Below are 24,199 nucleotides of genomic sequence, written 5' to 3'. Positions count from 1 at the left end.
AGCCTGTCCCTGAGGTTTTAGAGTTTTAATTGTTATCGTTACATTTTTGTAGTGTCCATTTTGTAAACTGGAAAGTGTTAAAGACAAAGAGAAAGGGCTTTCCAATAGCTAGAATGGTTTGGGCCTAAAAAGAAGACAAGAGGTAAGGGGATTAAGCGACTGAAATGTTATATTATACTAGCTATGTTAATAATTAATATGCATATGTAATTTAGCACATTAGCGTTTTTCTATGTAAAGTAGATATTTCTCGTTATTAAAGACTTGTCTGCCTGGCTGGAGCCACAGAAACAGCTAGCTGGCGCTAATCGTCTCATTTGCTATCCATGGTGACACCCTTTTATAAAAGTTTCCGATAACGACGGTAAGATAGCACCGTCTACAACTACAACCAACGTTATTTAGTCAGGACCGTAACTATGTACGATAAACGGTGTAATGTTTGTTGACATTTGAATCAGGACAGGTTGCGAGCCGATAAGTGCTATGCGAGCGTAGCCAGCCTGTAGTAGTAGAAACACACAGGGCCAGACAGACAGCTTGGACTGTTGAGTCACAACTAATCATTCTGGACAGTATTGTCAACGGGGCATGTTATATTTATTTTTGTAATTGAACACACCATTTTATGAATTCACTATTGATTAGCTTTCGCTCAAGTCCGCTCGCTGGTAATGTACCTTCGATAGGTGAGGAATGGTTTTTTTGTGTGTATGCACTGTTTACAGTTGCTACTGACGTCAATGCTTTGTTCCTGCCATCATCTTTATGGTCATATTCACAGAAAAGCATCCAGCAGTAGAATCCACTCATCGGAGAGCTACTGCACTTGGCTTGTAAAAAAAGAAAAAAGCCACAGTGAAAGAAACCTGTAAATCAGTCGGGTCCTATCCTACCTGCCATTGCTTCTGGATGTCAGAAACACCCAGACCATTGTCAACAACAGTTAGCCGATCACAAATCCCCACAATGTCTTTGTAGATCGTTTTGTGTCAAACCTGATCAGTGCCAGCACCCCTCACTGGTCAAGTGTATCTTTTTGGCTACCCAAACTACTTGTTTTTCTTCCTGCATTTAGCTAGTGTCCTGTACTTGCTACCAACGTGTTTTCTTGTAATTTGCTCAACATGAGCACTAGCATATTCTTTTAAGTATACTTCTAAAATCAACACAATGAGGGACTTATGACAGCTTACCCCTAATTGGCATTGGCAACACTGACTTGCTGGGTCTAGGAAGCCATTTTAAGTTTTACAGTGGGGGAGGGGTGGCTATCACAAGTCTTGCTACATAATTACCAATTTCTCCAACGCATGGCCTTCTCTGTCAACAGAGTAAAGGTACACAGGCAGTGACGTATTTCTAGTCTTTGTTGCGCCAAAGTAAACAAGGGGATATGTTTAAAGGTCACATTATGAACTGGTTATGACAAGTACACCTGCCAGGTTGTTGATACTACTGGGTAGGTGGGGTTGTGTTGAGGTAGGGAAAAAGGCTTGCTTATTTACACTCGGGTTTGTTTACATTTTTGGGGGGTAAAGTAGGTATTTAGATTTGTGTAGATGGACCTGGATGGTCTGTTGATTACGTGCTCACAAGCATCACGGTGTGAAGTCCTTCGTACTTCCTGTTTAGGTTTCATTGAATGGCTTCAGCAGCTAACCGTTTCCTCTGTGGCCCAGAGGGAGGTGCGCAAGAATGTTTCTTCTGGCCAAGTTGTGTTCTTCTTGTCTGCCAAGTTATGTTAGAGTGTTTGTTGGTTCTTCCTCCTGGCTGCAAGGTAAGGCCTGCACAGTAATTGTGGAGAGGCTAAAGACTTTAACCAGTGTTTCAACTGATGTATGTGTCAGTGACTGTAAGCCGTCTCAATAAACGTGGACATTAATTATTTGCTACTTTCAAGAATGCACCAGGGAATGAAATCCAGGATGAGCAATAGTGTACTATACATACGGCTGATGGGTAAGCCCACTAGGAGTTAGACTCCTGGTCCACACCCGACATATTTTCATTGGCAACGCAGTGACACTATCTGACCGAGGCTATTCATACTTTTACAGACAGAGGAGTGGGAATGTTTGTTCCATGAAGTCTGGTCTATTTACAGTAGAGGGTCCTAACCGTACCCTAGGTAGGGTTCTATTTGTGGTCGAAGACGGACAGATATGCCAGTGTCCCAAATATAGCCCCAACTGTTCAGTGAGGGAGAGTGGCCGATGTCTCTGTCTGACTGTATGGCATGGAGACAGCCTGGTGAATGATACAGCAGGAATTCCCTTCGTCGTCCCAAGTCAGTGCTTGTTTAAACGGGTTAGGCTACATCTAGCCGAACTGTAGTTGTTGTTGGCTGACTTTGCCAAATGACGGCAGCCTGCTCTGTGCCTCCAGTAGGCCTACAGTGTTTTGGAGTTCTGTGTTAGGCCTACATGTTCTCAGCTTCTTGATGCGCTTCGCGAATGCGCTTTCTTTCCACTGAGTGGAAAATGAGTTGATGTTGTGAATTTGCCACAGTAGCTAACAGTTAGTGTGTTGTCTTGACTGAAACTGTGAAGTCACAGGTAGGCCTAAGTACAGAGACAGCGTTGCTCCTGCATGTCCAAGAAAGCCAGCGACTACAAGAAGGAAGCATTTGAACAGTTAAACTGAGCCTAAGCATTAGGCTAGCTTGTGTTGCTTTTCTTGTGCTCCCCATTGAACCTGTTGTGTACGACCTCAAGTTTGACTGTCCACCTTTTAAAATGTTCATATTCAAAAGGCTAAAAGTGGACAATTAACCCCACTGCGGTAATGGCTTCACTTAGGTTATACTAGCCCACTTAGGCCCTGTGTTGTGTCCATTAGACAGTGGCACACATCCTGCCTCCCTGTGTGTGTGTGTGTATGCGTGCGCGTGCGTGTGTGTGTGTTGGATCCCCTGGTATCATCATCATCTCCCACGTCACAAACCAACGTGATTTCCACTGACGAGCTGGGGCGCCTTCCCGTATAGATGTTAAAGATAAAGAATGAGTTGTTGTTGTTGGGTTTTTTATTTTTTTTAATATGGGTCAAGGCTTGTTTTGCTGTGCTTGTCTGAGCGCTTAACAAGTCGCAGTCGGGCAAACTCCCATGGTTGATGCAATGAAGGCCCCTGGTGACGGCGTGGTAGCATGTAGACTACTGTAACCTTGGTGGTGTGAAAGCCCCTTCAATCCTCACATCGGCCTAGATCGTTGGATAGTTCTGTTCTGTTCTTATTTGTCCATCGTTGTATCCCTTCTTTTCCCCGAAAAAAAAAAAAGTAGGCCTGGGCTTTTCCTTTTTTTTGTCTGAGCTGCTCAGCTGGGATTTAGGCTTGGATGACATTGTTTGTTGTGTAAGAATAATAAAGCAGTTTGTCTTCAAAGAGTTAGGGTTAGGGTTACGAAGCCGTTACGAAAGTTTGTCTTCGAAGGGTTACGAAGCCGTCCATGAAGTGACGGTCACATTCCTTCGTTGTACGTCATCCTTTTGCCGTAGCGTCAGTGGTTACTTGTGGTGCGTTGCTTGTCTTCTGAGTATGGCCTCTCCTGTCCGCTCTGGTTGAAAACGTGTGCCTGTCCCTTTAAAGAAACAGCTTCTGGTTTGCCCTGTGCTCCAGGGCATAGTGGGGGAGGGAGGTTGTTGACGGTAAGACAGGCGCTGGTTGGCTGGTCCATCCTCTGGGCTGTGACATCACAAGGAGGAGAGGCTCAATGGCATAAAATAACATGTCCTTATATGGGAGTAGATGGAGTGTTCCATTTTCCGGAAGAGGGAGGTTTGTTCTCTGCCTCTGATCGGTGTGCATTTTACCTCTGTTGCTCACTAGAGTCCAGCATCCACCAAGTTTATAATTTTACTAGGCCTGTGTATACATTTGTCCTGCATACTGCTTACATAGTGTCCATCCTTTTTCTCAATATCCTTTTACCTCCTTGGTCTTTTATATATTAGATGAATCAGTTCAGAGATGGATTGCTTTGTTTCTGTATCGGTCTACTAAAGAGGCACTTCACGATCCTGCATTTGAGCAGTGATGGGTATTGTACTGGAATTTATCATTGAAGTGTTTTTTCCATTGAATTACCTCGGATACAAAGATCCCTAAGCTCCTGTCAGCACTGTTTTTCCTGAAGCCAGGAGATTTCATTTGTTCCGATGGTTTTATCTCAGACACCTCCGAGAGTGTTTGACACATTGTGCACTCATGCAGGCAACCCCCCCATCTCTCACACACTCACACTCACACACACACACTCACACACACACAAAAGACCCCCCTCTCTCAACTTCACCTATTGTCCCTTGCCTTCAGCACCCCCGCTGTTTGCCGGAGTGGTATCTCCCGTGAGCGAGCAGTAACCTCCCCTCCCCAAGTCAGATTTGTCTCTCCACTCCAAGGAAATACTGTACCGTAACAGTTCTAGCACTGTAGATCAGGAAACCCGGTTCGTGAAAACCGTGTGTGCCATCATTTTAAAGGAGTTTGTACGAGGTCAGGCAGGCTGGCAGGACAGGAGAAGACTTGTGAACCCCCTGGAGATTCACTGAACCCCCTCCCAATGTTTAGGTGGTGTGGGCCATGGCCTCCCAGCTAGGGTAAGCTACACACATATAGTTGATTTTTCTCTTGGTGTAAGCGGCTACATTTACAGTCAGTCATGTTAATTGTACCAAGCCTGTCTTAAGACCTTTTACTACGCTTATTTAAGGGTTATGGAAATACATGTGAATGGTCGTTTCTCTTGGAAGCATAGTCCATTCATGCCTATCAATCCCTTTTGAGTGTGTGTGTGTGTGTGTCCTATCCCCTGGCATATGGGTGTGTGGTAAGATACTAGTTTAGTCCTGGGCCTAGTACTTGTTTAGTCCTATAATTTCCCAGTTACCTCCTCTTCAGCTCATCAGACTTTGGCCCTTCACAAACAGGTCATGCCTAGGCCTATTACTGTGTTTGCTATGCTGTCACATATATAAAATAGTAGGCCTTGTAGCTAGTATTGTAGAACAGATTCACTAGGCTATGTTCTCAGTGTGGCTAGCCATGATGAGGCCTGTTCGTCCAGAAAGCAACACAATCATTAATTACAATGTAATTAACGCTTCTTTCATAGGTGCCAAAGTGTGTTCTACTGGGCAAACTGTAGTCATAAGTCTTTCTCTCTTACGTTTCACATTTAAGTTATTTAGCCGATGCTTTTATCCAAAGCGACTTTCAGTAAGTACGTTTTTCTAAGTGAGTGAATCAACTATATGTCAGTCATCAAAACTGAAACCGTGGATAAGAAGAGTCCCATTGGCAGTCACGGTGCTAGAGAAGGGAGTCATGTTTGTGGAAGTCATTGTTCTTTCCACGTACAGGACCAGTCAAAGGTTTGGACACAAACTTGCCAAGAGTGTGCAAAGCCGTCATCAAAGCAAAAGGTGGCTACTTTGAAGAATCTAAAATATAAAACATATTCTGGTTTGACTTTTTTTGTTACTACATAATTCCATATGTGTTCCTTCATAGTTTTGATGTCTTCAATATTAATCTACAATGTAGAAAATAATAAAAAAAAATAAAGAAAAACCATTGAATGAGAAGGTGTGTCCAAACTTTTGACTGGTACTGTAATTCGTTGTTCTTTTGTAGCATAGCATAACCCAGGGCCAGCTTGTAGGACAGTGCGGTTTGTTTCCCCATAGTAGACCGAGTTATTTTGGTAAATACCAGTGTGTATACGGCTTTAGGGCCTAGTACTGAAACTTGGTCCAGTTTCGCATCATTTGTGTAATGGCTTGGTATTGAAGAGTGTGATTTGCCAGTCACTCTTGACTTGACTATGTAGGCCTCTGGCCTTGGGTTAGGCCTGCATAATGTCATGTAACCTATGGGCCTATGTAATGTATGCACAGGTGCTGTTGGGATCCGTTGGGGTAGGCCCAGTCGATGATGACGCTGCCCTCCTGGTGGTTCTCACCAAACCCCCTACTTGCCTAAGCTCTAATATATACGGGGGGGGGGGGGGGGTAATTAGAATGGGAGTGAATGGGCAGAGCCACGTTTACCATGGACTGGGGACAGAATGCATTTGATCATTCAGCTTTGTCAGCTTTGTCTAACCAAACAACAACCCATTCACACACTGGGCCTGCTCAAGGACCTGCCCTAATGGACTCGTTTACATACTACAAACACAAATGAAATCTCTCTCTCATCATCATCATCATCATCATCATCATTAGGACACTAAATCCTTTTAGTTACTTTTCAGCTAAAGCCCTCCTCCTTATCTAAGGTTCTTCGGTAGTTGTGTTTTATTTGGCTGCCCCCCCCCGTTTGTCCCTAGCTTATATGGGTAGTTAGCTGTGGTAATAGGCCAAATATGAGCTTGGCAAAGGTGATGTTGAGGGTTTGTAAATGGATATTTTGATGGTGAACAAACAGACTGATGGTCAGATGACTGTATCCCTACCAGTTATGGCTTTCTGTTACTTCCTGATGTTGTGTTAATGGAGGGTGATGACTCATCCCTGTTTGCATCATGGAGACCTAGGCACAGACCTCTGTGGCTCAGTTGGTAGAGCATGGCGCTAACAACGCTTAGGTTGTGGGTTTGATTCCCGCTGGGGCCATATATACTGAAATGTATGCACTCACTGCAATGTAAGTTGCTTTGGATAAAAGCGTCAGATAAATGGCATATATAGACCACACCTGGGTGAAATACACATGGCCTGTGTCCATTTAAAATACATTAAGGTATTTGAGGTATGCTTGGTTTAGGGCCTAGCTCGGAGTTTGCACTTTTGATTCAATGGCATTGGCTCCATTGTATTGGCAAACTATAAGAAGTGCAGCTGAAGCATCTGAAAGTATTTGACATGTTTATGACCCAGAGGATGAGTAACAGCAGAGCAGTCAGTGAACACCAAGGGAGGCTGCCGGAAGTAGAAACCGGAGGACAGGCTCATTGTAATGCATGGGATGGAATTAGGAATGATATCAAACACGTGTTTTAGACGTAGAAGTTGGAGGACAGACACACACGTGTTTGATACCATTCCTCATTCTATTCCATGCATTACAATGAGCCCGTCCTCTGATTTCTACCTCCGCCAGCCGCCCCTGGTGGACAGCCATGAAGCCTAACCAGGACACAGTTCAACAGCACACGTGTAGGGCTATGCTTTAAAGGTGGAGGGGAGGGGAGGGAGGGATGGACGGACGGACAGGGGGGGGGGGGGCAGCAGCAATTGTTCTCTTTAGAGTTCTAGAGAGCAGCAGGAAGAGTATGTCCCCAAACTGCTAGCAAATATTTGAGAAACTTTCACCATCGCTTTGCAATAAACAACCCATCATGTAGAGACAGTTTTTCTAAGTAACAATTGACCTTTAGTGACTAAGCGTTGTGTCCCTCTTGGTATGCTTTTATTTTCCTTTCTTCTTTTGTTCTTCAAATGGTCTTGTTGACAGTTCACATTCGCATACTGAGACAGTTTAACAGCCAATTGATTGACTGAAAACCCTGGTAAAGTTTTTTTTAAGATCCATTTATTTATGAAAGATAGTCTGTGTGTATGTATGTACAGCGTTCCCCTGGGATGTCACCATGAGGCTGGTAATGATTGACGAGGCTGTTGTAGCAACAATGATGATGGTCTTGTTGGCAGGTCGCCTCCTGTGCGACAAACTACAGCACCTTGGCCTGAATGCAAACTCCACATCTTATTTGTCGGAGTAGGCTACATTCTTTAGAGGGGGGGGGGGGGGGGGGGGGGGAGAAGAGAAACCATGACATTATGATTTGTGGTCAATGTTATTTTGGTCTTGATTTCTTTTCTCAGGGAAGGCTATGTAGAAAATGTTGTTGGACAAGCGATTCAAATGCTAATTTCATCAGTTCCATTCACCTAACTGTTACATTTCTAACCCACAGTTCCTCCAACACATAGTTCTCGGCCTCCAGCCGACAACAGTAATGACAGTTGACAGACTTACCGGTTTGTTTGTGTAGATGTTGTTCTTTTCAGTTAAAATATGCCCTCCCTACCCCCGCCCAAAGTTGTTATTTTAAACCTTTTTTTTTTTGTGTGTACTCTGCAGTATCACTTTGGTGTTTTTAAAAAAAAATGTAGAGCCAGAAACGTTGGAAGCTGCTATTCTCTCTTTCCTCCACGCTTAGTGACTCTGTGTCTCTGTTGTTAGCAACATGAACCGTGAAGACCGGAATGTGCTTCGTATGAAAGAAAGAGAAAGGCGAAATCAAGAAATCCAGCAGGGAGGCGGAGAGGCCTTCCCAGCCAACTCCCCTCTCTTTCCTGAACCTTATAAAGTTGTAAGTTTATTTTGTTATTCATTTTTTTTGATTTTTTTTTTTTTTGCCTCTCTGTCATTGATTTTTTTTTTTGTCTGACCTCTTTTGGAATTTAGTCTCTTTTTTTGTGTGTGTGTGTGTGTGTGTCTCTCTTTGTAAGTGTCTCATTCTCTTTTGATTGGTTTGCAGGATTGATTGATAATTGTTTAAAAAAAAAAAAAAAACAACAACCAGAGAACTGCTTGCTTACGTGTTTTGTATGTGAACAGTGACAGGGAGAGTTTGAGGTAAGTGCACTCTTCAGGGGGGAAACTGCGATGGCAGCAGCAGCTGCAGACATGTGGGCTCAGTCCTCCGTCATGTTGCTGACTGTGGAGGAATGTGTCCTAGCCCGGCCTTCGCTAGCCGAGGTACAGCCGCCTCACCACAGACTCAGGCTGTGTCTCTACAGTTCACTATTACTAGTTGACTGTCCTTAGCCCTGTCCCGAAACCACCCCTAGCTGCCACTCACTGGACACTTCTGGATCTGAAAGGATTTAATAGGGTATTAAGACGGTGGAAATGCTTCCCCCCTAGCCAATCGGAGCCAGTAGGCTACCGTCCCGCTTTAAAACCTTTCATATCTAGGGCGTCTAGGGCGCTGGCGGGGTTTATTCTACACAGTGTCCTTGTGCCTCCTCCGTAATCACTGATCCATCAGGATATGATAGGCTTCAACCATATTGTCTATACCTATCCTGTCCTTTCACCCATCGGTGGTCATGAAGGAAAGGAGATATGGAGAAAGGGAAGCCATTTTAGAGTGTTGAGACACAGCCTCAGTCCGCCCCCCCCCCCCCCCGCCCCCGTCCCCGTCCCCTCCTGTGTCCCTCTAGCTTGTTTTGTCTCTTACCCCTCCCTCAGAACGAGGTAAGTCTGTATCCCTCCCCAGCCCCCGTTTCGTTCGTCCGTCCGCCCCCCCCCCCCCCCCCCCCCCTCCGCCATTTGTGCAGTGTCAATTTCTCATGACAGGAATGAATAGTTGGAACAGCAGCCTGCATATAGGTTAGGGAAACATGCATCTATCTATACACACACTGCAGGCTGGGTGCTTTGTAAGGGTGCCTGTTTGGGTGCCACATTTCTTTTGCCCTCCCGCCCCACTCTGAGCGAGTCCTCTCAAGAGAAGAGCTCTCTCGTTATTTGTGTCTTTACGCACTAACCTACACTAACCTGTAGTTGACGCTGAACGATCATAAACGGTTAGTTTTAGAGACCCGCCGTGCCGTCGTTGGCCGGCTGTGGCAGAGCTGCGGGCCAAAGCTCCCACCAGGGCCCCATAATTATAAAGAGGATTGGAGTCTTTGCCTTCGGGTGTAATCTTTGCCACTAACCAGATTGGAGCAGCGGTAAGTGGGCTCTGCTCCCTTTTAGAGGGACCATCAAAGGATGGGCCGGGAATGCATCCTGACAGGACGGGAGTGGGGGGGTCAGAGGTCACAAAGGTGACTCAATGCTAGCCTAGCATTTTACCTGCTTACCTGGTGTGTCCCTTCTTAACCCCCCCACCTCCCCCGCCCCTTCCTCCCCTCAAGTGAAAGGTAAGCAGGGGGCTTTGATGATGCAGCCTATAGGACACAGGAAAGCCCCCCCCTCCCCCCTCTATGGGCAGGGTGGCCATCTTCTCCTCAGCCCTGGTTTCATGTTTGTTCTGCTGCTAGAGGCCTCGGCTTGTTATAAAAGGGAGCACGTGAAGTAGTCTACTGTAGACATGTGAGCGGAAAAACAGAACAGCAACAGAACAATCGTTCTACTACACCGTCTCCTCGTCTGGGGCAAGGCAAGGCCTCTGTGTGATAGTTCACTGTCTCGGTTATGGCAGGTCAGTTCTGGACATCACTCAAGCTCCAGTAACGGAGGTTTATGACGTCCTCCTGACCTCTCCTGTAAATTCCATGGGTGTTATTAAAAGATCTGTGAAATAACAAGAAAGTCTTGCAGCTACAGTGACAAAGCGTTGTAATTTCATTTTTTTTTTTTTTTTTTGGACACAAGGTTTGCTGCACATCAGCTTTCCACATGCAGAAAAATAAGTTTTGAAGTGTCTTTTGTAGAACCGAGCCACGTACACACTGTGGAAGCGCCTGGGATTTAGCCTTCGCTAGCGTTCCCCCCCCTAGCTCTCCATGTCTGAGGGTGTGTGAACCGGCTCTGACAGACTTTCTCTCCTCTCTGCTGATCTTAATGGCACATAAGGTTAATCAAGGCCAACCGAATCAAACGAAGTCAGTCTCCTCTAATGGCCCGAGGCTAGCCTTATACACCCAGGGGAGGCTGGCGGAGGTAGAAAACAGAGGACGGGCTCATTGTAATGCATGGAACGGAATGAGGAATGGTACCGTGTTTGTTTGACACTGTTTCTCGTTCCGTTCCGTGCGTTACAATGAGCCCGTCCTCCGTTTTCTACCTCCGCCAGCCTCCACCGCTGTCCATAGACATACATGTGCATGCAGGGGGAGGGGTTAGCCTGTAGCTACGTTTCCTACCAATTGATTGGCGGCTTGTGTTTCCCCCTCAGCGTGGCGTCTGCCTGACAGAATGGGTTTTGGGGGGGCCCCCCGTGTGAAATGGTATAGGGTCCGTACACTGTGGTCTCCCTCCCTGTCATGTCTCTCAGGAGCCCTGCCGAGTGATTGATTAACCTCTTTAGCAGGGACCACGGCAGGGCCCTTATCTCTCTCTATACAGATGGGGGTGGGTGGGGGGGCCCCATTGGCCGTGGGGGAATTTGAATAAGCCAATCATCCCTGTCCCTCTGTGATTAGTTCATCAGGCTCTTTTCGTTGTTATTGTTTCAACGTTTTTTTTTTTTTTTTTTTTGTCAGGGGATTAAGTGTAATTGTTTTCGTGAAATGTTTATTTTATGTAGCGTTGAACATTGAAGACTCTTCTGCCCCCTTAGAGACAACCATTGTGTTTTAATGTCTTTATTTAATTTGATTACAGATGATTTTTCTCCGTAAGAAGTAAAAGTCATAGCATATTTCATGCATGACAGAAAACAGTAATTTAAAGTGCTTATAACTATTCTGACAGTAACCATTTCCGTTTTCTTTCCCTCCCTCCCTGTCTCTCTTTCTCTGTCCCTCTCTCTCTCTCTCTGCAGTCTAGCAAAGAAGATAAACTGTCCAGTCGTATCCAGAGCATGCTGGGAAACTACGACGAGATGAAGGAACCAATCGGAGACACAATTCCAAAACTCGGCGGCAAACCCTCAGGCTCGTCTTCCTCAGAGGAGAAGTCAGGACAGTCGTTGTTCGGCGACCAGCGAGGCGGCGGCAGCGGCCAGAGCAGCAAGTGGACCCCCGTGGGCCCCGCGGCCAGCGCCTCGTCCTCCAAGAGGTCCGGCCAGAGCAGCAGGAGCGGAGGCAGCGGCAGCAGCGGCAGCCAAAGACACGAGCGCGAAAAGAAGTCCAGCAAGCATGGGTCAGAACACTCCTCCAAGTCCCACACGTCCAGCCCCGCCAAAGGCTCTCTGAGCTCCGGTCACTCCCGCTCCCTCGGGGCCTCGGACCACCACGGCAAGGAGCGCTACCGCTCCAAGTCCCCCCGCGAGAGGGAGGCTAGGGAAGCTAACTGGGACTCCCCGTCGCGCGTGCACACAGCCTTCCCCACCGGGCAGCACTCCAGCCAGGCGTTCCCCCCCTCGCTCATGTCCAAGCCCAGCTCCATGCTGCAGAAACCCACGGCCTACGTGCGTCCCATGGACGGTCAGGAGACGGTGGAGCCCAAGACCTCGTCAGAGATGTACAGCGGTCAGTCTCACAGCAGCACCATGGGGGAGATGAAGTCCAACGGCAAGGCCTCGCTCTCCAAGCTCAAGATCCCCAGTCAGCCCGTCGAGGTAAACCCCCCCCTCCTGTCCCATGATGACGATGATATCATCATACCATGTCAGTTTAGTCGCTAAAATGAACAGATGTCTGTCACCAGTCATGCATGTTTTTCTTGAGTCGTGTGTGTTTAAATACATGCTAAGTGTGTACATTTACGTTTTATAGGGTTCAATGTCAGGGGACGCGAATTGTGTGGATGAGATTTTAAAGGTAAGAACATTGTTGTCAGTAGACTCTACCCAAAAAAGAGAAATGCCCCCCCCCCCCCCCCCCTCTTTCCTCACTCGCTTACTCAACATGTGATGTTTTTTACAAAATATTTTTCCCTACAGGAAATGACTCAGTCCTGGCCACCTCCGTTGACAGCCATCCACACCCCCTGCAAGACGGAGCCATCGAAGTTTCCGTTCCCCACCAAGGTCAGACAGGGGAGCACAGCCTAGCACAGAGGCACTAGAGGAATGTTAGATTCCTTAGACTCACAGCTCTTCTATAGAAAGTCACGTATCCTGTTGGCAGGATGTTTTAAGACGTGTCATGGGTGGAATAAATAGATTCATACAGTTCCTCTGACGAGGTGTTACACACGTACTGTCATTGGAATGTGCCCATTTGGTCATCGGGTTTGCCCAGGAATATTTGGCTATGTGTTGTTAATAGCAAAGCATATCGTTAATATTAATAATTTGACTCCAGATGTGGCACCATTGTGACACCATTGTGAAGCATGAAACTGAAAATAACTGAAGCACATATCTCACTTTTAGGACACTCAGCACTCCAGTTTCCCAGGTGGACACAGTAAGTATGGTTCCGTCCGGACATGCAGCCGCATCGTCTGTCCTAAGCTGAACCTCTGTACACAGGTTGATTTATGTGTCCCGTCTTCTCACGGCTCCCTTGTTCTCCCATCTCCAGAGAGGGCCAAGACGTCGTCGAGTGGCCACCAGACCAAGCCAGTCGATGGGGACCCAGCCAAGTGAGTGATCCCCCCCCCCCCCCCCCCCTCTAACCTTTAGGCCAGGGACACTCTAGTCTGTCAGAAAACAGAGAAAAATACACTTATTAAGCCACGCTCTGATGGGATCCATTGAATTTGGGTGTCAACAAACCACCACCACCACAAGGCACAACCACTTCCTGGTTTGTAATTTCACATTTACATTGATGGCATTTAGCAGACGCCTTTATCCGAAGTGACTTACAACAAATACATTTGTCTAAAGTAAGTGAATCATCTATCCATCAGTCATCATAAGATAAAGTAATCTATGCTAGGACCAGGGGCAGTCACAATGCTAGAAGAAGGAATATATATATATATATATATATATATATATATATATATATATATAGTGAAACCATCATCAGCTCAAGCTGTAACGTACAGGTACAACAGGCTGGTGTGGCCCACAGCCTTTGCGTCTCGAAAAATGTAACCGTCTGTGTTTCTGGCCACAGATTAAGCCTACTCTTAGACTAAAAAAGCATGAATGGAAATGTAGCCACAGATTAACATCTATGGCATTTATGGCATCATTTACATTTATGGCATTTAGCAGACGCCTTTATCCAAAGCAACTTACGACAAATACATTTGTTTAAGTAAGTGAATCATCTATCCATCAGTCATCATAAGACAAAGTAATCAATGCTCACACCAGCGGCCATAGGCAGTCGTTTTTTTAAAAAAGATATATATATATTAACAGGAGAGAACTTGTACAGCGGGCTAGTGGGGGTGAAGAGGTCCCTAGTGTTGGGGTTAGGGTTAGTACAGGGTAGTGGGGGTGAAGAGGCCTAGTGTTGGGGTTAGGGTTAGTACAGGGTAGTGGGGGTGAAGAGGATTAAGCCTACTCTTAGTCTAAAAAAGCATGAATGGAAATGGAGAATGGAGAATCTCGATTGAGACGTGTGATCCAGCCTGTGAGGTGTCCAGGAAACTACGCCTACAACTGACATCCAGTTGTGGCAGACAGATGACACATTTCCGTCAAAGTAGTCTACCTTGATATGCCTCATTCATGACTCAGACACTGATAACAACTCTATTTAAGTCATTTAGCTTCGGGAAAAACTCAAGGGGACACGACCAGCAAAACGATGTAGAATTTCCAAAAATTTGTCAAAATGTGGTTAGGGTTAAGGGTTTGGTTAAGGTTAGGGTCAGTTTTTAGGTTTTGGCCTCTTCGGACACTGGGTTAAGTTCCCTTTAGTCCCGCCGTGTGTGTGTGTTAGTGGAGCCATCGGTGGTCGTCAGGGCAAGTCAGTCACTGATTGGCTGCTGTTCTGTTCCAATAGTCTGGAGGATGACCTGAAGTTGAGCAGCAGTGAAGACAGTGATGGAGAACAGGACCCTGCCTCCAAAAATGCCTCCAGGAACGCATCCGCAAGGTAGAGTAGAACGGCCCGACACACACTCTGGATGGATGGATGGATGGATGCCTTCCTTCCTTCCTTCCTTCCTTCCTGTCCTCAGGGAGGAAACGTACCGTCACAACACAGTTACATCACAACACATCAGCGTAACAACTTAACTGGCACCAGAATATCCGTATACTAACCGTGTCTCTCCCTCTCTCCCGCCACAGCAACAACAGTAACAACTTAACTGGCACCAGAATATCCGTATACTAACCGTGTCTCTCCCTCTCTCCCGCCACAGCAACAACAGTAACAACTTAACTGGCACCAGAATATCCGTATACTAACCGTGTCTCTCCCTCTCTCCCGCCACAGCAACAACAGTAACAACAGCGAGGGGGCGGAGCTTTCGCGGGACGACTCCAGCAGCCACAGCGGGTCAGAGAGCAGCTCGGGGTCCGACAGCGAGAGCGAGAGTAGCTCCACGGACAGCGAGGCCAACGAGCCCCCGCGGCCCGCGTCTCCGGAGGTAAGACCAAGACACCTTTCTACTGGATCTCTCTCTCTCCTCTCTCTCTCTCTCTCTCTCCTGCTGCTGCCGCTGACCTGGAGTCTCCTGGAGGAGAGGAGTGTAACCGTGGGTCAGGAACAGGGGAGGCCGGAGGAGGGAGGCATCGGAGGACGGGCTCATTTGTAAAGAATGGAACGGAATGAGGAATGGTATCAAGACACACGTGATTGATACCATTCCTCATTCTGTTCAGTTTATCACAAATGAGCCTGTAGGGCCAAATATAACGACAGTTACAGCACAGAGGTTTGGCAAGGAAATGTGGCTATATATTGTTAATAGCAAAGCATATCTTAATATTAATAATTTACTTTCCAAAGTAGTAAAAAAAAATAAAAAAAAGGGTAATTTTAAGATCCAATTTCTACCTCCACCTCCAGCCTCTCCCCCCCACCCTCTCCCCCCCACCCCCTCCCCCCCACCCCCTCCCCCCCTCCACCTCCAGCCTCTCCCCCCCTCCCCCTCCCCCTCCCCCTCCCCCTCCATGTCAACAACACCTCCAGACCTTTATCGCTCACCTCCAGCTAACCAGCGGTATCATATCGTACAGCCGCCTTCGTCCTCTGGCCTGCTCCTTGAGTGTCGGGGCTTTGTCCCCCCGCCTAGCGCCATCTCTCCCATCTCAATCAGTTAAACAACCGCTCCTCCAAACCTTGATCAGATCAAGCGGGTGTGTTTGTGATGAGGGGGAGTGGAGTGGGGTGGGGGGCGGGGGCGCAGAGGCCTGCAGTCCTGCTGCTTTTCAGAGCTCATTATGTTACAGGAATCATTATATGACAGTGTAAAATCATGACTATCTGTAACGGTGCCTCTCTCTCTCTCTCTCTGTCTCTCTTTTCAGTGGGTTTGTCATACTAGATGGCAGATTAGACCAGATTAAACTAGTTAACATGTGACCTGATAGACAGAGGGTGGCCCATGTGTAGTAGATGCCATTCTAATGTGTCTCTCTTTCCTGACCTGGTGTCTTTCTCCATCTCTCTCTCCTCCAAGCCCGAGCAGCCCATGGCCAACAAGTGGCAGCTGGACAACTGGTTCAAGAAGGCCAAGCAGTTTTCGCCGGCCTCCCCGGTGGACAACAACACGGTACCCACCAAGTACAAGAAGGAAGGCCGGGACCAGAGCTCTGGACGGGGCTACGGAGGGCAGGGCGGGGGGTCCAAAGACTCGGGGACGCCCACGCCGAGCAGGGACCTACGGGCGGCTCAGAAGGGCTCGGAGAGTGGACGCGGCCGCCAAAAATCCCCCGCTCAGAGCGAGGGTGCCGCGGGCCAGCGAAGGACTGTGGGTAAAAAACAGCCCAAAAAATCAGAGAAGCCCCCCGTGGTGGAGGAGCCCAAGGGGGGGCTGAGGGTGGAGAGCGAGCCCCCTCCGGAAATCCCCCCCCACCGGCCCAAAGCCGCTACCAAGGGCTCCCGGAAGCCCAACATCAAGAAGGAGCCCAAGTCTTCGCCCCGACCCGCGCCGGACAAGCGTAAGCGCAAGGCTCCTACCAAGACATCCACGCAGCAGAAGTCCCAGGAGTTCGTCGACACAGACTCGTCCTCCTCGGACTCGGAGGAGAACGACAGCAACCCCTCGTCGTCCCAGACGCCCAAGTACTCGGAGAGCATCAGGACTCCGGTGTGCGTGTTCTCTCCTATGGAAGAGAAGGAGCTGCTCTCCCCGCTCAGCGAGCCGGACGACCGCTTCACGACGGCCAGCAGCAGGCAGGTTCTGATGGTGACCATCGACCTGAACATGCTGACCCGAGTCCCGGGCCGGCCCTTTAAGGACCTGGAGCAGGTCAAGGTGGAGAGGGACTGTTCGCTGGACCGAGACCAGGAGTTCCAGAAGCAACCCTCGGAGAAGAGCTCCAAAGGCTCCAAGAGGAAACACAAGGTAGGGGTGCCTCACACACACACTGTGCTGTCACGGTGACAGAGAGCTGTATGTAGAGTGGACGCTGTTGGAGGGAACCATGGAAACCAATCTTAGACAGATGGGAGAAGATCGAAACTTCAAACTGAAACACCCAAACTAAAACACATGAACATGGCTTTGAAGCTCTTTACAAAGATGGGGTGCGTTCAGATACAGTGACATTGCTGTGTTATTATATGTAATAACGTGTAACATGTACATTTGTACTGTAGTAAAGACAGTTGTGCTATTTCTGTTTTATTAGGTAGGGGAGGCTCATCCTCTTGACGACCAGGGGGGGTGGGGGTGGTGGTGGTGGGGGCGGTGGGGGCGGGGGGTCGTCGTGCCTGTTGTAAGGCAGTAGGTACGGGCTACCTTGGCACAGCATTAGTGATTGAATGATGAGGCTGGTGGTGGTTTCATCATCTGATGGGTAAAAAGACTGCTGTCTTTATGAGGTTACTATGGCTATGCTGTGGGTTTGTCAAGCTTGAATGCCTATGACTGTTTTCTCTTGTTTAAATGTGGTGCTTTTTTGGGGGTGGGCGGGTGGGTATTGTGATATTTGATATTTGGTGTTCAGTAAATATCCTTATATGGTCAAAAACCAAGGGCCCTGTGCCTCTTTAACCCTTTAGTATGCAATTTACTTTTTACAATTTACAGCAAATATGTCCCTTAATGTATTTTTTGTTATTTCCTTTCAGAATGACGATGACAGTGCCAAAACTGACAGCAAGAAGTCCAGGCTGGAGGACAAGTCCTCATCGCACCACAAGAACAGCAGCAAAGAGTGAGTCTTCTCAAACCAGTCACATATTCTCCATTTCAACCCCATAAATGTCCCTACTGAATGATCACTGAAGATTTAGATTGCAAATGTATATAAATCTGTTGTATAGAACAGGTATGCAAGTCTATCATGTAGAAAAGGGGATCATATCCGCGCCAGACGTTTTTAAACTCATTTTATGATTCTATCTGCAATGTTGTGGACTCAACGTTTTGTCTCTCTGAACGCATCCCAGATCTAAGAGGGCCATGGAGAAGAAGGAGGAGCCTGCCCCCTCCCCCTCCATGTCGGGGCTGCAGAGGACGCCCAAGGTGGAGCATCAGAGTACCAGGAAGAGGACGGTCAGCCAGTCGTCCACGTCCCTGTCCAGTGGAGCCAGCAGCGGGAAGGATGGAGGCCACAGCACCAAGAGCAGCTCCACCTCCAAACACAGGAAGGGAGAGGACAAGCAGGGCAGGAGCAAGGAGGGCAAGGTGGGTGGTGGTTGTGTGTGGTGTGTATTGTGTGTGTGTGTGTGTATTGTGTGTGTGTGTGTCTATCTGTCTGTAGGATGGGGGCTGTGCGGTGTCTGTCAATCCCTGTGCACACTGATGAACTTCTTATCCAAACTCTCTTTCTCTCTCTCTCTCTCACACACACACACACACACACACACTCCCCACAGCACCTGAGTACTCTTCAGCAGCCGCACTATTTATTTTATTCAATCCAGTCTTTTAACAACATCCATCCACCTCCACGCCCTCCAAACATCAGTACAGGACACCACCAACACCACCTCCCCTTCCTCCCTCGCCCACTCCGACCACTGCATTGTCTGAACCGTTGTGTGCATATCCAAACTCCCAAGAGCTGTCTGATATAAACCTTCTACATATCCCTTCTCTCTGTAGGAGAAAACCTCAAAGGGCTCTGATAACCAGCTGGCTGTGCCCCCCCTGTCCTCGGACGGCTCCAAATCTCAGAGATCCAAGCTGCTGTTTGAGGACAGGTAAGAAGAGCCGGTTCCACTGTGGATAACCCCTAAGCACGGCACCCACGCGGGCGGGCGGGGATATACGGTTGCCTTTGATGCTAAAGCTCCCTGGGATGAAGGGGGGGATGAATGGATGGATCCTTGGTAAAGTCAGGATGACAGATACATTTCCATTTCAAGAACCCAGTGGGGCGGTTTTTCCTCTCCTGTTGCTGTGGCAAAAAGAAATAGCCTGTCATATGTGTCTCACGCTTTTGAGTGTTAGTTTGTTGTTTTTTGGGGTGGTTTCAGAGGAATTAGACATTTAGAAGCTTTAGAACGTAAGAGTGCAGCGTCGATACAACTGTGTTGTAGAGGACCAATTTGACGAAGAGCTTTTTATTCACCAGTAATCTGGTTCATTAACAAAGGGTGTTAAATACCGTACATTCAGTTATTTCTGCCCCAACTAAACCGTAATCCATCTTTCGACATTGCACAGTGCGTTGTTACAGCACCAACTGTCTTCGATGGGAAATCTGACGTCAATTAACTGTGTGTGTGTGATTTTTGTTGTGTGGAAATACAGGAAATTAATGCAATAACTGAATTCTTGAACCTGTTGGCCACATGTTGTTTTGACAGTGCCCTATGCATGGTCTACAGATGCTCTCATACTCTGACCACAATCAACCATCAACCACATCTCTATCGACACGCAATGCTGTGACTAAGGTTACAGCATGTCAACCAGCGGAGGCTGGTGGAGGCAGACATCGGAGGACGGGCTCTTTGTAATGCAGGGAACGGAATGAGGAATGGTATCAAACACGTGTCCCAAGCATTACAATGAGCCCGTCCTCCGATTTCTACCTCCACGAACACCCCCCCCCCCCCCCCCCCCCTTCTGGTTAGTTGATAGTTAGTTGAACTTACGTTAACAGATAACAATGAATGAATGAAGAATCCATCAAACGTACACAACAACCGCTTTTAACACACTCTCAATCACCCTTGTCAGTCAGCGGTCCTTGTTTAGATAGATGAGAATGAACAGGGACCAGTGGCATGTATGAATGAACAGGGACCAGTGGCATGTATGAATGAACAGGGACCAGTGGCATGTATGCAATAACTGACTGAGGGCCGGGTGTTTCAGGGTACACTCTGCTGACCACTACCTGCAGGAGGCCAAGAAACTGAAGCACAACGCAGACGCTCTGGTGAGAACCTCCTCCTGTCTGTATGAAACCAGCTGTGTGCATGTTTACTCCTTTTACTGAAGCATCTTTGGGTCTTAGAAAGTCACTCTATAAGTTATATGTATTGTTGTTATTATTATTATTATTGTTATTATGATAAAGTGTATAGTGTTATCCACGGAAAGAGAGATGTATATTATCTTTTGTTTACTCCTTTTACTGAAGCATCTTTGGGTCTTAGAAAGTCTCTCAAAGTTATATGTATTATTATTATTATTATTATTATTATTATTATTATTATTATTGTTGTTGTTGTTGTTATTATGATGAAAGGTGTAGAGTATCAACTGTTCCGTGTCAAGATGGTGTTATCCACCGAAAGAGAGATGTATATTATCTTTCGTTGTTTCTCCCACCATTGTGCTTTGGTTCATTTAGACTTCCACTCCGAAGTGGAAACCGGCTTGAAAGTTTGATAAGCTTGGTCGCTCTGTGCTTTTGTCACTGTCCCGTCCCCGCCACTGATAGTGGGGCAACCAGAGCAGCCATATCTGTACACACCTGGCATGAATAATTCACCTGGTGATGATCATCAGACACCTGAGTGTGTCTGACTCTCTCTGCTTCCGTGGAGAGGCTGACTGCTGTAGGGAGGGCCTCTCTGGCCACAAATGCCAGTATCAGTGGAACCCAGGAGATGATATGGAACATGTTGTGGCTCTACAGCACGGTTTTTAGTACGCAGCGTTCAAGTGCTGTACCTCCCCCCACCCCCTGGAGCATACCCCTGTCTACTGACTCCCTACTCAGTGAGATTGATGGGGAATGTACTGTCCGTGATGTTAACAATATGTGATGTGTGTGTGTGTTCCTGTGTGTGCAGTTGGACAGGTTTGAGAAGGCAGTGTACTACCTGGATGCTGTGGTGTCCTTCATCGAGTGTGGCAACGCCCTGGAAAAGAGCGCCCAGGAGGCAAAGTCCCCCTTCCCCATGTATGCTGAGACTGTGGAGCTCATCAAGTAAGAACACACACACACACACACACACACCTATACCTCCCGTCTCACACACACACACACACACGCATACCTATACCCCCCCGTCTCTCTCAAACACACACACACACACAGACACACCAGGGAAGGCTGGTGGAGGTAGAAATCGGAGGAGCGGCTCATTGTGATGAATGGAATGAGGAATGGTGAGGTAATTGTTAGATGATGGTGTGTGTCTGAACTTCCCTGATTGTGTGTTGGGTGTGTGTCTGTTCTCCAGGTACACTATGAAGTTAAAGAGCTACATGGCACCAGACGCTACATCAGCAGACAAGAGGCTAGCTGTGCTGTGGTACGTATCCCTATCCTGACTCAGCGCTTCAGCAATTGTGTGTGTGTGTGTGTATGTGTGTGCGCCTGTGCATTCATGTGCGTGTGTGTGTGTATGCGTCTGTGTGTGTGTGTGTGTATGTGTGTGTGTGTGTGTGTGTGCGTGTGCGTGTGCGTGTGCGTGTATGCTTGTGCATTCATGCAAACCCTTGGTGCCATTCCTCTGAGTCACTGTTAAAGTTCCCCTCTCCTCCTCCTCCTCCTCCTCCTCCTCCTCCTCCTCCCACTCCAGCCTGCGATGCCAGTCCCTCCTCTACCTGCGACTGTTCAAGCTCAGGAAAGAGAGCGCGCTGAAATACTCCAAAACGCTCACAGAGCACCTCAAGGTAACTCATGGTCTCTCGGCCCCTTAGTTCAGATCCATTGTGATGTAATAGGAGGAAACATGTTCTAGCTCACATGCTCCTTGAATTTGATTGGGTGTTGATCAACAGAAAGACTCAGTCTCAGTCAGTTCATTGAGTTTGAAACGTTGCCTCTCAATTTGTGCTTTCAGAATTCCTTGAACACCCAAGCTCCCTCTCCTGGAAAGTAAGATATTCTCCTCACTTACGTTTGTAAGGCAATATGGACCACTCCTGGGTGGATAGTCTATGGAACTATTTATCAAAACAAAAAAGTAACATCTCACTCACTCCCTCCCTCCCCGTCCCCCTCCTCTCCCTGTCCCCCTCCTTTCCCTCTCTCTCCCTCCCTCCCTCCTTTCCCTCTCTCCCCCTCCTCTCTCTCTCTCTCCCTCCCTCCTTTCCCTCTCTCCCCCTCCTCTCTCTCTCTCTCCCTCCCTCCTTTCCCTCTCTCCCCCTCCTCTCTCTCTCTCTCTCCCTCCCTCCTTTCCCTCTCTCCCCCTCCTCTCTCTCTCTCCCTCACTCCTTTCCCTCTCTCCCCCCTCCCAGTAAAGCGGCGAGTATGCCCTCCCCGGTGTCGCCCAAGCTGTCTCCCGGCAACGCGGGCAGTTACTCGTCAGGGACGACCAACGCCAGCGGCAGCTCCTCCGTCACCATCCCTCAGAGGATCCACCAGATGGCGGCCAGCTACGTCCAGGTCACCTCCAACTTCCTCTACGCCACGGAGGTCTGGGACCAATCGGAGCAGCTGGCCAAGGAGCAGAAAGGTATCAGACGTAAGCTTATCTGTCGTCCTTCGCCGTCAACGGACAAACCTCAGTGTCTGTCCGTCTCTCTCTCTCTCTCTCTCTCTCTCTCACGCCACTGTTTAGTTAGATTAGGCTGTTTGGTTATTCAGTTTAACAACTACAGTGGTGTTAACGGTCGACTCTGGGATATGGTGTCATATGAGACGTTGGAAAACGGAGACGGAACCGACTAGAGAATAGAGCGCGTTGCAGTCGAACGTGTTTGGCCCGTGCATTTACATTTACGGCATTCAGCAGACGCCATTATCCAAAAGCGACTTACAACAAATCCATTTGTTCAAGTAAGTGAATCATCTATCCATCAGTCATCATAAGATAAAGTAATCAATGCTCAGACCAGGGGTCATTGGCAGTCACAATGCTAGAAGAAGGATTATTATTGTTATTATTATTTAATATATAAACCTGAGAGAAACTTGTACAGGGGGTGAAGATGTCGTTAGTGCGCTCTTCCATCTTACCTCAGAGGGCAATTCGTTCGCTCTTGTTCACGACGATGTCTTCGGCGAGAGTCGCTCCGTTTGTTCACGGTCCGTGACGCCATATCCCAGAGTCCTCCTTCATAAAGCCGCCGTCGGCCATATTTTCAGAAATGTCGGATAATGACAGAAACCTGTTGATTCTGACGGCGTCTCTTTCTCTCCTCTCTCTGTCTCTCTCTCTCTCTCTGTCTCTCTCTCCCCTTCTCTCTCTCTCTCTGTCTCTTTCTCTTCTGTCTCTGTCTCTCTCTCTCTCTCTCTCTCTCTCTCTTTCTCTCTCGCCCTCTCCCTCGCCGACTGTTTTCCCAGAGTTCTTTGTGGAGCTGGACAAGGTGATGGGACCTCTGATCTTCAACACGAGCAGCATGACCGAACTGGTGCGCTTCACGCGGCAGGGTCTGCACTGGCTACGTCAGGACGCCAAGCTCATTCCCTAGAGGAGGAGGGGACACACACACACACACACACACACACACACCGTCCATCGCTGGCGCTCACAGGATGAACTTATCTGCCTCAGACATATCTCGAACACTGTGTCCCTTTCTACACCAGCTTGCCAAAAACACTGAGCGTGATCTGAAGCGTCTTTACGCAGGACTACGGGGGCCCGCGCAGACGCAGGGGGGGGAGGATACCAATCGCACAGACGCTACCTGTACCGTACATTACTACAGCTATATCCTCTAGCAGCATTCTCCTCTTCACTCATATCTACCGGGTCGTGTTAAGCAAGCCATGTTTCTGTTTGCCATCGAGCCTTTTGCTGAATTTCCTTTTTAACGAAATACACTAAAACTTTTTTTTTTTTTTTCAGTTTTTTTCTTTCATAGGCTACATAAGCACATTGACACACAATTTGGCTTTTAACGATTTTCGATTTGTCTTGTTTTGTTTACCAAAGTACCTCCCTCAAAACCAAAGGTGCTTTAAAACTAAGATTTTTCTCTTATCTTTTTTGTGCCTTGTATTTTGCTCTACAGTGAACTAGTAGAATATTATACCATGATACAGGTCCAGCGAGGGTGGTGGAGATTTAACATTTGGTTGTGACCTGAAGGAGCCATTGCAGGCTTTCCGAACATGACTTTGGATTAGTGATGGACGCTGGCTGTGTGGAGGGCAGTCCATCGGGTGGAGGGCAGTCCAGCGGCCCTGTCCACAGCAACCAGCCCCTACGCAACCCAGGCCTACACATCAGTGGAGGTAGACATCGG

At 47.8% G+C, this 24,199-nt stretch overlaps 1 protein-coding gene across 5 annotated transcripts; it reads left to right on the top strand.

Moving 5' to 3' along the window:
• aff4 (AF4/FMR2 family, member 4) lies at positions 1–24,199 on the top strand. 5 transcript variants are annotated; one of them, XM_083697288.1, is made up of 20 exons: positions 1–142; positions 8,192–8,321; positions 11,448–12,185; positions 12,343–12,387; positions 12,510–12,596; positions 12,945–12,978; positions 13,096–13,156; positions 14,479–14,571; positions 14,917–15,070; positions 16,106–16,993; positions 17,722–17,807; positions 18,043–18,280; positions 18,701–18,798; positions 19,922–19,985; positions 20,848–20,984; positions 21,241–21,312; positions 21,583–21,676; positions 21,847–21,881; positions 22,244–22,470; positions 23,292–24,199. In XM_083697288.1, exons 2-20 carry the CDS (start codon positions 8,196–8,198, stop codon positions 23,417–23,419), a joined length of 3,405 nt encoding a protein of 1,134 aa, XP_083553414.1. In that variant the 5' UTR covers positions 1–142; positions 8,192–8,195; the 3' UTR covers positions 23,420–24,199. The 5 variants fall into 5 exon arrangements, with proteins under 5 accessions (XP_083553414.1, XP_083553415.1, XP_083553413.1 ...); XM_083697287.1 differs by lacking the exon at positions 1–142 and adding an exon at positions 4,444–4,599 and having other exon boundaries at positions 22,244–22,461; XM_083697286.1 differs by lacking the exon at positions 1–142 and adding an exon at positions 4,444–4,599.

Source organism: Argentina silus (genome assembly GCF_951799395.1).
Source record: "Argentina silus genome assembly, chromosome: 2".
Taxonomy (NCBI): Eukaryota; Metazoa; Chordata; class Actinopteri; order Argentiniformes; family Argentinidae; genus Argentina; species Argentina silus.
This window is presented reverse-complemented; position numbering and strand designations above follow the sequence as displayed.

What these genes read in the sequence shown, in the direction of transcription:
- aff4 (XM_083697286.1), top strand. An exon ending in GCAGGAGCAAGGAGGGCAAG is followed by an intron (nt 18,281 to 18,700) that starts GTGGGTGGTGGT and finishes TTCTCTCTGTAG; the next exon opens with GAGAAAACCTCAAAGGGCTC. An exon ending in AGCACAACGCAGACGCTCTG is followed by an intron (nt 19,986 to 20,847) that starts GTGAGAACCTCC and finishes CTGTGTGTGCAG; the next exon opens with TTGGACAGGTTTGAGAAGGC.